General features: G+C 33.8%; 1 protein-coding gene across 4 annotated transcripts in view; it reads left to right on the top strand.

The window, feature by feature from the left end:
• The first annotated feature begins 8,634 nt into the window (after positions 1-8,634).
• LOC113234521 overlaps positions 8,635-13,997 on the top strand; it is a 54,384-nt gene continuing 49,021 nt past the window's right edge. The window contains exons 1-2 of one of the 4 annotated variants that reach the window (XM_026469865.1): positions 8,635-8,751; positions 13,041-13,199. In XM_026469865.1, the coding sequence (XP_026325650.1) occupies positions 13,058-13,199 (142 nt within the window). In that variant the 5' untranslated portion in view covers positions 8,635-8,751; positions 13,041-13,057. Of the gene's footprint in view, positions 8,756-13,014; positions 13,200-13,997 lie in introns of all 4 variants that reach the window. The other 3 variants (XM_026469864.1, XM_026469866.1, XM_026469863.1) reach the window with 3 other exon arrangements.

Here is a 13,997-nt window from a genome sequence, read left to right as displayed (position 1 = left end):
TCATGAGTACAGTATCGATAATTTTGATTCGATACTGAGTCCCTATTTACAGTAGATTTTGACTTGAAATTGGTAAACGAACAAAACTTTTTCAATACCTTTTGTTCTCGAGTGGCGACCGCGTACCGGAAGATGTCATAGTAGAGCTTCTTGCGAAAGATTTCATCCAGGTCTCTACTGCCACCCTCCTACCAGGCGTACGCCATGTTCGTCCTGTCATTTGGTATCATAAAAAAATACTGTAAACCACAATTATCTAATCTATTAATGAACAACTTAAAACGCAAAAATAAACTTGTATTTATTGCTATCTTTGTTTCATAAAGCCGAGTGGCCTTTGTAACACGCACAAGAGCACGTCAAGCTTGACTCTTTGAACTTTGGACCGTTCTTATCGTAAGCGGCATAGAGTTGGATTTAAATCTTAATTGTCAAGTTTGACGTGCTCTTGACCCTAAACGAGATTTAAGACCTAATTAAGTAATGATTGCATACAATACTTTTTATACGAGTAAATAAAATAATAAAACACAACCAACACTAGTGTATATTTTATTAACAATCCATGACAAGAAAATTAATATTTTTTTATAAATTTTCACTAATTTATTGAGACTTTTTCGTATCCTGGACAGTTCATATTTTAAACTAATTACCATACATGGCTTTTACTGAAATACTGAAGACTTAAATCGAAACATTTTGTACTGAAGAAAAAAAGAAACTATTGATTAGCCTGTGTGGTCTCTGATCTTCGCCTATTCCGTGCAAAACAAAAGAAAACAAAAAAATGAGTACCTAGGCAAAGGTGCCACCATACAGTCTCTTCATATATTTAGAAGAAAGTCAAACCAATATTTTTTTTATAAAGGTTTATGGCCAGACCTTTAGGCCAATTTAACCAATCGGGTAGCAGTAGAGCGTTTGAGTAGAGTCTTATCGGCACGCTATGATAGCCGTTTTTACGTTTGCTCGCTCATCAAGTTTCCTATTAATTCTTATCTACGTTGAAGAGCTAATTGCTGCACATTGTTGTTAATAGTGACATGCAGTAAAATTTATGGGTGTATAATTTCCTTAGAGGATGGAAAAAAATAAAGGAAAGGAGCTACCCTATCTACGGAATAAATGTCCCTACCTAAACCAAAAATGTACACCACAAATGGCGGATTTAGTGTTGTACCATAGTTATAGATAAGTCAATATCGACATGCAAATGTATGGCTTGAATGTTGAAACTGTTTTTTATGTTTGCGAATTTGTATAGTTTACTGTAATCAAATTATGATTAATACTAGGCTATTATTACTAGGCAAGCAATGAGCCATTTTAATCAAAATTAAATATAAAATTATTTACCAATAAACGTAGCGATGGAATTGCATTATCATGTAATCTAGGTATATTCAGAGTTATATAAAAATTTGACTTCTAAATGGAGCGAACAAACGAAGGTGATATTTGATCTAATGTTTATGTTCGGCAGTCCTATAATTTCCATTCATTCTTTCTTTCTTTTTTCATTTGTAGGTAAACATTAAAAATAATAATATTGTAATAATAAAAACCTCGCAGTGAATTGTTTTAATAACAGAACATCGATAATATGTCTGCTTTCTAGAACAACACTATCTCAAAATAATCATTATCAACAATCATCAAAATATACTAACAAACAGGCAATCTAAAGTAACCAAAGTAAAATTCGGCAAGACCTATGAATAAACTACCGTCATCATAATAAGAAAGAAAATTTTCAAACATAAAACAAGATAATTAATAGGTACTTAAATGAGTCTAATTATATGAGATATTTGGGCTATTGTATGATTTATAGGCAGACAAATAACACATGCCGGTGTAATGTACGCACCCCTCATTGCTGCAGCGACGCATTTTTATCAATACCTACTTTATTGTTCTCACTGTCAATATTTTTGTCCATTTCATTACAATTCATGCGAATAATTCAATAAAACATTTGGCCAAACATTGGTTTTGACATTTGATGTACTTCTCTTTGACAACCGGAAATGGTTGGAAAGGGTACTCCAAAAATGGTAAAATGAGATAAGATGACGTTACGTATTTTCGATTCCCGTGTTTGACACACAATCAATGTAGTGCTATCTCTTTTCGCTTACGACAGCACGCAGTAGTTAAACAAAAACAAAAAAATGTTTATGTTTTCAACGTCTAAATGCATCATACACATATAACGTGTGATTTATATATCTTAATCTTAGAATAATAACGCATAGAAACCTAGTCCGCACACGCTAAGTGAGGCAAATTAAGAAGAAGAAGAAGCGCTTCCAACGGGCCTACACGAGCGGGCGGGACGTCAGTGCTCAAGGTCAACTTGCACCGCGAACAGCTCAAGAATTTTAGCTAAAAATGACGAAATGTGCGGTAAATGAGTGTAAAAATACGTTAGACAAACATAAAATAGATACTAACATCACATTCCACAAGGAAGTAACGCGTTTCAACTTGTATTTTTATATAAATATTCACTAAAACCGAGAATTAACCTACTACCAAAACTAGCCTACGTGAATTTGATTTTTGCCTCACTTGTGACAGTTCGTTTGATATGAAACTATCATTCTATGCGTTATTATTCGCCCATTGGGCGCGCTTAAATTTGCCTCACTTAGCGTGTGCGGAATAGGTTTCTATGCGTTATTATTCTAAGCTTATATAATTAAAATCATGTCGTATTACATTATACAATGAAATTTGGTTCATTAAATAGTATAATTATCGAAAAATTGTGAAAACTGCGAAATTGAATAAAAAGAGGAACGCATATCAAAACAATAAAGATGTAGAGGGTCGAAGGCTTCAAAATTTAAATATCAAAAACTCATTTGCATTATAAAAACAATTTGTCACAAGCAATTCAAATAGTATTTTCTTAAATCTAGACGCAGGTAACATTTTATATCGTCAGGTAATACATTATATAATTTTATGCACATGTTATAGCAATTCCTTTGAAAACATGTAGTAGTGTGTATATGTCGGGCCAAACGATAAGGATATCGGATTAAAAAAGAAACATTTTTTGAAGTAAATAAATAGCTATGTTTTTTGACAAAAATACATATCTCGAATATATATAAGGAAGGAAGAGACAATATTCTTAGTTTTTTAAATTAGGTTCCGTTAATGCATTGAGATTTGGCCTCACTATGTAATCTGTCAAAACGGCTATCATAACGTGCCGGCTGCCGGTACAGTAATTAGCAAAAATACGACAATTTTTTTTTTCAAACTCATTATAGTTCTATGTACAATGATTACAACTAACTACAATGATTTTTTTAGTTCAGTAGCGAGTACCATATACATTAGAATTTTAATTCAGAACTAAAAAGAGCGCCTTATGATGTGGTTTATGAAATTATAAGTGACAGATTAATGTACAGGAGTAGAAAAAAAAATTAGTAATAATAAAATAAAAATATACGTAAGACGTAAAAAAATGGCGGGTTTCAGTAGTTACATTTTTTAGACGAAATAATTTTTAGTTAAAGACTATTGTGCGTTTCTTGATTATTTGTTATCATTAAGCTGATGGCTTTGAAGCCAATGCTTTATAAATAAATAAATATACATAAGACGCGTAAAAGAAAAAAACTTGGCCTTTATTAGAATACAGTTTGTTTCACCTGACTGTCACTTGTTTTTACATTGCGGCGTCATTTTAGAATTTGGTTGTCTACATCACCAAGGATTTAACTAGTGAAAATTTTCATAGAATGATTTTCTATTTTTTTTAAGTGTAATTTTACAGCTCAGCGGAGCTTCGCTCGGCTTCAAACTGCTTTTGGCGATGAAGCACCATGCAAGACGACTATTTACAGCTGGTTTGCAGAATTAAAACGCGGTCGTGTGAATCTCAGTGACGAATTTCGTGATGGTCGCCCGTCCACTGCTGTGAACAACAAATTCAAATTCAAATTCAAATTCAAAATAATCTTTATTTCATAGGTAAGCATTATTACACTTGAAATCGTCACAATATTAAACTCTACCGCTCATTCGTAAGGCAGATTCCCCTGAGAAGAATGAGCAAGAAACTCTAGGGGTTGCTCTTTGTAAATAACATTTACAATATTTTTTTATTATTATTTGAAACATCAGAGATCGAGACTACCTCCATGAGCTAAACGGGTTACTACCACGGATTTTTGTCATCCAAGTACGCAGAAGTTGTATAATAACCTTTAGTATAAAGTTTTTGTTTCACTATAGTTTTAAACCTCGTGTAAGGCAAATTTTGTATATCAACCGGAATCTTGTTATAGAAGCGTATACATTGCCCCTTAAATGATTTTTTGACTTTGTGAAGACGACTATCAAGAAAAGCTAGTTTATTTCTATTCCTCGTATTAATGTTATGTCTGTCACTATTTTTCATAAATAAATTACTATTCCTTTTAACATAAATTACATTCTCATAAATGTACTGTGAGGCTAGTGTAAAAATGTTAATTTCCTTAAACTTATCTCTCAAAGATACTTTGGGGCCCAGATTGTAAATTGCCCTAACTGCACGTTTCTGCAGGACAAAGATTCTGTTGATATCGGCGGCATTACCCCAAAGCAAAATGCCGTATGTCATTAGACTGTGAAAGTAGCTGAAGTAAACCAATCTAGCGGTTTCGACGTCTGGAAGTTTCCTTATTTTTTTAATCGCGTACACTGCAGAGCCGAGCCGTTTTGATAACTTACTTATATGGGGACCCCATTGCAATTTAGCATCTAACGTTATACCTAGAAATACAACTGTATCCACAAGATTCAATTTTTCGTTTCCAACTACAATGTTTGTAACCGTCTCTCTAACATTGGGTAATGTAAATTTCACACAATTTGTTTTTTTCTCATTAACTATTATATTTTCTCGCTAACGGAGAATATTTTGAGAAACAATAAATTCATTTCTGACCATATATAGTATTTTTTTCTTATTCATTCCGGAAACTTATAGTGCGCCTCACGTACAACTAACTTTGAGGTTTCAGATATTACAAAAGCAATCTGTCGATAATCGTGGTATGTTTACTGTGCAAACAAAATGACGGATACCCTGTCACTCTATGCCCTCTATGGTTTATTAAAAATATGCCACGAAAATCATAAATGAAGTGACTAGGGGAAAAATTACACATAATTTATTTGATGTGGATGACTAAGTTGTTAAGTAAGGGAATAAATGTGACGGTTTAGGTTCTATTTCCCGTTGTACCAATATGTGAAACAATAGCCTCTTTCTGTTTGAGAGTTTTGCATGTTGGACTCTGACCCCAGCATTATGCTCAAAACTGGAGTCCTTTGAATTGTGGTTGTATCGACGTATGCTTAGCATATCGTGGGTAAAGAAAGGGAAAAAAATTGAAAATACTCAAAACTGTAAATGAAAGGAAGCTGCAGTATATTGGTCACGTAATGTGGGCAGTAAATACCGGATTTTTCAACTAATATTGCAGGGGAAAATCCAAGGAAAGAAGCAAAAGGAAAACCTTTGACAGATTAATCTACAAGAGTAGAAAAACTACTATAATAATTTTTTACACAAAGATCTTAACAGAACACTTAGAAAAATCTCCTTCGATCCAATCTTATTCGAACCGACGTCTGGTAGCAAACCGTGATAGACGCTATGCCAACTAAGCCACGGAACGAACCAGCGGACTTCACTATTTTTTCCATGTGCCTGTTTGTCGAATCTTTGTATTTGGTTTTCAACGACTTTTTAGCCGTAGCGGAATTTAAGAAATTAATGTATTTCGTCACTCATTTAGGTAACTTTACAGCTACCAGCCCTGGCGAGAGATGTCGCTATTATCTGTAATTAAATTATCATTGAATTATTATAATTATTTTTTAAATTTAGTTAAATTAATATGTTAATTATTATATGTGTTAATTATTATTATAGCATTTGACACGGTTTGCAAGAAGATGTCGGGTCGAATCCGGCCGGATCAAAGGAGTTTTTTCTAAGTCTTCGATTCGATCTTTCTATAAATAATTCTAACGAACTAGTGGAGTAATTTCATAAAGAATAATTGAATATCCATTCATTAATATTTTTATTATAATTATTACTAAAAAAGATTTTAACTAGAATATCTCTGAATGAACACCAAAAATCCACTAATTAATTAACCAGTAAGCGACACTCACCAATAATAAACACCCTGTAATTGACACTTTCAAGAAGTTGAATTCGAAAGAGCGTGATATTAATATAAAGAGTAAAAGAGACTGAGTGACCTACGATTTGCTGATGACATTGTATTGTTCTCGAACAAACCGAGCGACCTTCAAACTATGGTACAGAAACTCAACCAAGCACCCGAACAGTGTGGCTTAGAAATGAACATCGACAAATTCAAGAACATGACCAACATCATAATAGAAAATAGTACCGCAAACATCATCGAAAAAGTAGATAAGTATGTGTATCTTGTATTGGGAAGGGACAATCAGACGTAATTGACAATCGCATGAGACTGGCGTGGGCCGCTTACTCCAACTTAGACGGCGGCGGTGCGAGCGCAACTATGGAACGAATTTGTATAACGGAGTTTGTTTTTACAAAAACCATTACACAAATACTGTTTTCAAAGGAAAAATAACGTATTTTCTATAGTAATCAAATTTTTATCAGATCTCTCAGACGCTCTGATTTTAAGCACGCGCACGCTTCCGTATTGTTGTGTAGTGAAAATGGCGACGCCAGAAAATGTCTAATTAATGTTTTACTTTGACTTTTACAAAACATCTTCGAATATAAAATCAGTAAGTTTTTTCTTAGAAATGTCAATTTCTAGCGTCGCCATTTTTACTACATATACACATTACGAAAGCCTGCGCGTGCGTACGACCGGAGCGCCTTATCGAGCTGAACTGAAAGCACGCCGATTACAATCTACTCCAAACTCGAAATCGCGTTCAACATGAAAATCAATGCCGAACAAAAAGTTTGCATTCTCGACCAGTGTATTTTGCCGGTGCTTACATATGGAGCTGACACCTGGGTTTGTATTAAGGAGATCCTGCACAAACTTCAGATGGCGCCAAGAGCAATAGAAAGACATCTGGTAGAAGTTTTGAAACAAATGGGTCAGAGAGCAAAGTGAGCGATATTACTAAACGAATTGCGATAATAAGTCCCCCGCAAGAAAGGCACTTGGTGCAAGACAGTGGTAGAAAGGAGACCTTGGGGCGAGAAACGTCGAAGAGGAAGACCACAGATGCGTTAGTACGACGATATCAGAGCACTGGCGGGAACAAAGTGGTTAGAAACTTTTTTTTTATAATATTAAGTGACGGGACGAACAAGTCGTGCGCCTGATGGTAAGCTATACGCCTGTCCATAACAGTTGCAGTGCCACTCAGAGTTTTAAATCACAAAGATTTGAGGGGCGTTGCCACTGCGCCCGTCACCCTGAGACATAAGTTGACAAGTCCCATGTAAGCAGCACCCTTACCCTTCAAAACCGGAACGCCGCAATGCTGACATTACTGCTTGGCGGGAGAAATAGGTTGAAAAATGGACATGCATGAACTGAAGGAGGCCTACACCTTAGAAGTTGAGAATGGTTAAAGAAGAAGAAAGAAGAATTGACACTTATAAATAAGAAACTTCTATCTGTGATAGAAAATGTTGTCCTAAATCTTATTAGAAATTAATTTAAAAAAAAAACACTGACTTTTACTTTTAAATATTAAAATCATCTTTACGATATCATAGACTTTCGTGTATTTAATAGTAAAATTATAATTACGAAACAAAGGGTGTGGGATTTGCCTTTTTACCCCGTTACGGTTAGCCGTACACGGGTGGTGGGGGGCAACCCCTAATTTAATGTGTATTTATAGGGTGTAGCTGTTTAGCCAACAACTTGCATTTTAATATACTTCGGTGATAAAATTTAAAAAAGAATATAAATAAGTTAAAAATGTATTTGAATTATTTATTAGGTACGAAAACTTTGATTAAACCTGATTGCAATTGCAAAATTGGTGACTGGAAAGTGCGCGAAACCGGATGCATCCTAGTTTGCCAGCCGTAGAAGTGGAATATTTCCTTCAAATAAAAAATGGGACCAATATTAAGGTACGCTCTTAAAAAACTAAAAGCTCTAAAAAAGAATCATCCAAAAAAGAACCATCAAGTCCGATTCCAATCCGAGAATACACGAATATCGCTTGTACGCCTAGATATGAAGATAACACTCATCATGGAAGAATGGCATAAGTAGAGTTACGTCATAAATGTTTATTACTCTATTAGATACAGAAAAATATAACCCACATACTCTCCAATTCTTGTTGGGTTATATTTTTCTTTATCTAATTGAGCAATAAACATTTTTGACGTAACTCCACTTATGCCATTCTTTCATGAGGGGTGATGATTCTTGTGATATTTTGAAACGTACAACGGACACGTAAAAAATTGCAATCGAATTGAGAACCTCCTCCTTTTTAAAGTTGGTTAAAAAAGAAAAGTGAATTTTCCAAACACTCCGTGTAACCAAGAAAGCGTGCAACCTTGCTTTGCCAAACACGAACCTTCTAAGGAGGTTTAGTAGTTTAGTACATCGCGTTCCTCCACGGTCGCCCCACGCCAGCAGAAACTGTAACTAAAACATTCTACTTGAAGACACTGGCAAGCTGTGTTAAAAAGTATCATTTAAAAAGAAACATCTAAAAAACCATTAAAAAGTTTGTCTCTGGTCTTTTTCTAAAAAAAAACGAAATTTATAATTCGAATTTAAAAAAAATTAACTAAAGCATATTGCACCGCTGTCTGCACTGCCTATTTGTGTGTTATTTTATTGGCTTTGAATGGAAGGTGTATGAGCTTGTGTAATTATTTAATTTATCTATATGTGAAGTAAGACTGATGGCATTTTTTTTCTGTTTAGTAACGATTTGTAACTAGAAATATTGACACGGGTTTGTGTTACTAAATGACCTAAATCGCTTTAGAAATCAATGTAAAATATTCAAGGTTTCGTTTCTTTGTGCTTTTCAATACCTATATTGTCTAAATGACAAGGTTATTTTAGGTTAAAACGGGTTCAAAGTATTACGTAATGAAGTATAATTATTTTTTAACGAATTTCTTAGGTTTTAGGTTTATTTAGACCTTAGCCTATTTCTTGTGGAACGTATTAAAAAATGAAACTCCATTTACAAATTCAATTTCAGAAATTCTTTTTACATGTAAATTCTTTGGACATGAAACAATTTTTTCGGATCCGAAGACATAATATTTAGTTTCAATTCTTAAATTACAGATTCGTTTAATTACAAACTTAAATTATTATTTTTTAATCATTGATAGCAGTTTCTTGGAGGCCTATACCCAGCAGTGGGTGAAGTCAGGCTGTATATGATGACGCACACTTTTAAAGAACGTGTATTATATATGATTTTCTTATTATTTTTTATTGCGCAGATAGAAAAAAAAAATCCATACCGAATACAATAGTATTCGGTATGGATTTTTAAAGGCCCCTTACATGTTAGTTTTATACCCTGCCGCTTTATTGTATTGGGGATCTATATTTAACTAACTATAATTAAATATGTACCTATGTATTCAATTTTACTTTTTTTACTGTTTTTTTTTTACTTTTTTACTTTTATTTTTGATTTTGTATATCAATTTATGTACAACGCTCACAGCGGCTTCAAAGCACATCTTTTAATTTCTTTTGTAGATGTTAGTAAATATTACTTTTAAGTATTTTATAAAACTGAAAGCACAATTTCGCCAAAGAAAATCTTCGAAAAAAATTGAAAATCTACGAAAAAATACGGAGTAATTCTAGTTTGGGGTCGGAAAATATTGTTCTTTACAATCTTCGACAAAACACTTAAGAAAAAAATTTAAAAATGGAACAAATGAAAAGTTTTTAACAACTATTCATTATTTTACGTTGTAAAAAATAATCATAATGTCTATGCTCAAACAATATTTCAAATACAGATTCTACTTTATTAAAACGAAAACGAAGAAAGACTTCGCAGTTGTCGTTATCGAAAAAGAAACCGGAAATTTAATATACGCACACAGATTTTCATGTCATCGTTATGCATAGAAATTGTGTTTTCAAAACGCCGTTATTCTAATGTACTTAGGTGTCAATGCATTATTAAACGATTTCTTCACTGTATTTTGTAAGCAGCAAGTCAGAAGGCCTTTTCTTAATTCGCAAGTTGTAGTCGGGAACCCACAAATGGGCTAACCGATAGCGAAGGTCGAAGTTCTAATTTCCGTGGCATAATTTTTATAATGTTTCTTTTTCATTTCCTTGTTCAGCAGGACGTCTGTTATAATTTCCGTAGCCAGAAAATGATTTAGCATTTTGGTGGCTCATAACATTTATCACGGAGGTCCAATATATAATAATCGTTGTTGAGTGTGTGCGTAATCTTGAAATATGAAGACCAGTTTTTTAAAATACGTATGCTGTTAAAAAAAGAACAAATGTAATTTGCAACGTTTTGACAATAACTCAAAGTGGGCGGTATTGTTATTGTGATACATTTTCAATAGATATCATAAGCCTTGACTTGTTGTTTATAACGTCTATTCTTCAATGTCAATATCATTTTACATTCTCATTTTCATTCGCGACATTTACCAACTCATAGCGTTTACATTTCACTCTATTACAATTTCATTTCTTAGAAGAAAGTATTTTTTTATAAATGCGCATCAAACGTTATTGAACTAGCCAGTGCGTGGATTATTAAGAATATAATGGAATATAAAATATTATGCGCCGTCGGCAAGTATGTTTCAGATGGCCGCCGGTCAGATCAACTTTTGTATAAAAATAAATTTAAACACAACGTCATCAGATCTTTTTGAGCTTCATGCAAGGATTGAATTTTTACTTCAAAATTTGAACTTTATAATCAAAATCCAACAAATTAGCCATACAAAGAAGGAACGCTGCCAGCAATTTCAGATCCTTAGTTTTTGAATTTATAATGAGCCTGATCGCGGTGTGTCGTTGGATTGAAATTACTATTCTCTTGTCTAAGTCCAGGAACGTGGACTGCTATTATGCAGTTTATTGAAAGAACGATCTGTTTGTAAAGAAATAAATAAAAATTCAGTTCTGCTAGAGATATCTTATATAAAAATATATGTTAAAGTGAATAAAATTGAACAAGAAATTGTAATTGAGTAATTTCGTATAACGCGTAGCTACTTAATCGGATGGCGACTATATTCTTTTACAATTCGTCAATGAATAGATCTTTTTTCATGAAAATGATTAATGATGATTACGTGCTGTCTTCCGGCAGTATCTACTATAATTTATTACACAGTTTTTGATTTCTTTATATATAGGGTGGAACATTTTGGAATCAATTCAATTTTTTTAATAAAAAGGGTGAATTGCCATCAAAATTATAAAAAAAAGACGTATTATTAATTTAATATAGGTAGGGATTTTTTTTATCGAATGCAACTATCCGATTAGGTAGATTCAAGAATCGAATCGCCGTTCTAAATTCAACCAGCTCATAGACAAGAAGATAGAACGTAACCGAGTAATGTTCAAATTTCGGATTTTTGAGATGTGGCGTCGCAAGCAAGCGGCCGCGGCCATAATACCCCTGCTGCTTGCCTGGCTTACCCGAGACTCGTCTGAGGCCCTAAGCACTTTTGGCGTCTCGAACACAAAGCCACCGGCGCCGTCGCCAACTTATCCACCTGGTAAACTTTTTTAAAATATAATGGGACATTCTCACATAATAGCGTAAAGCATTTGAATCTTTGAATAATTTTCACTTATTCTACAAAGTATCCACTAATATTTTGTAGAATACGCTATAAAATTCAAAGAATTAAATCTCCTTAACACAGAATGATTTTAGAAACGCACAGAACACCCACTCTGACACAGGACACGTTCACTAGATTGACATTTTTAACAAAAAATAATCACTTTCGAAATTGGCACTAGCGTTGAAAAAAAAATTACTCTATTCAAAATTCAGACTTTCAGGAGTTACAATTTGTTGAAATGTGTTTGTCCCATTATATAACGAAAATGTTTATCGAAAAAACAAGACTGTAGCAATAAACATGCAAAATTGTAATTTTAATACAAAATTTCCAGAAAAAGTGTTGTAAAAAGTGAATAATCAGGATTAATTCGATTTCAGAACTTGCAGTTTGTTGTAAAAAAAATTAAAAGATTGGACAAAAATGAGGCATGTTCATTTGATATTTCTGCCACTTCTGGTGCTATGTGGGACTTTGAATCAGAGTTTTGGAGCCTTTAGCCCAGTTTTTGGGAAGATTAACACGGACGCCCCTCCCCCTTCGCCGTCGCCTACCCCACGCCCGGGTAAGGTTTCGATGCGATGGACTTTTTCAAAATTTTCTTCATAGACCAATATATTAGAAAGGCAAACTAGATTCCAATTCGTCACTTCACTTCTTTTTATTCTATGCTTGTAAATATGCTCCTGATAGTATTTAAAAAAAATGTCATTGTTTAGTATTTTAGTGTATATAATTATTAATTACTTTTTATTATTACATTTAAGTGTTCCGACAATTTGTAAGTGATTGGGTAAATTTGTCAGATCGTTTTGATATATATTAACGAGGGTTACTTCCGCTAGGATATGTCTATTATTATATCTACATATTACGGTAGATATTCGTGTTTAATTGGAAATTAAAAGACGATTTGATTCTAGAGCCTCATAACTCATTATCGATACAAACATAACATGACCTGACCGCGACATTCATTTGCATACATCATTAACAAAATTTAGAATTACGTACGTTAAAAAACAAAAAGAAATATTTACACATAACACACAATTTTACTACCTATATCAATTTCATGGTACACGTCATAAAAAAATCATTCAAATTTCGAACACTGACACTACATTTTTTTTCATTGTCAATCCAAATTCGAAAACGTTCCATAAACAAAGCTATAGAACGTAACTTGAGAGTGTAGTCTTTTTAGTGCTCAAAATGTGGTGTAGATTACAAACGATCATAATACCGATGATATTGTTCGGATTGAGCGTACCATCTGTGGAGGGTTTAGGATTCTCCTCGTTTGGGAAAGCGAACACTGACCCGCCCGAACCACCCAAGCCGACAGCGCCCCCTGGTAAGATTTTTTATATAATGGGACAAGCAGCTTTTTACTCGATAATCACAAGACACTATCACACTACACGAAATGGGAGCCACTGCTCATCAGACGACGCAACTTCAAGTTGAAAAAATAAATAAATTCGAGAGTTGCTTTTTGGGTACGCAGTCAATATGTACCAAAGATAATTGAAGTTGCAGTGGCGCTGCCTGATGAAAAAAAAGTTTGACGGCTCTCATTCACACGCACTATCATTACAACGGCCTGGAGCCAGAAAAAAACAAAACACTAACACTTAGGAAGGACCATTTTTTAGCTTTCGATGTTGTGCAAAATTGTTTATAAGCGCACTTATTATTAAGTCAATACACAAAAATATACACACGTTAAAGTTGTCAAGAAAGGGCAACTTTAACGCATTGTATTAAAGCATAATATTGTACATACATTAGCCGTTTTTGTTAAAGTTTGTTAGGAAATGGTTATACTAATATATTTTTTCAGAAAACACTTCACAGGCGAAGACTTTAAGGTAACTGACACTCGATTGACTGTACAATGTGCCTGTTATGTTTACACTTTACAGTATAGGTTTTGAAGACGTCGTGATCACTACACAGTTAAAAATATTCGGGAAAAGATTGGATCATTCTCATTCAATTAGTTAAAAGTATCACTTCCGTGGTTGAAAGTTGACTTGATCGACACTTTTGAGACTAACGCCTCAGCCATAGAAATATCGCTACGCTTAAAGCGTCAAAATATACACACGAAGTTTTGGTAATTCGTTTGGTAATTCTTCGGTGGTGGGGG

The sequence above is a fragment of the Hyposmocoma kahamanoa genome, unplaced genomic scaffold (assembly GCF_003589595.1).
Source record: "Hyposmocoma kahamanoa isolate Upper Pololo Valley unplaced genomic scaffold, ASM358959v1 84, whole genome shotgun sequence".
Taxonomy (NCBI): domain Eukaryota; kingdom Metazoa; phylum Arthropoda; class Insecta; order Lepidoptera; family Cosmopterigidae; genus Hyposmocoma; species Hyposmocoma kahamanoa.
This window is presented reverse-complemented; position numbering and strand designations above follow the sequence as displayed.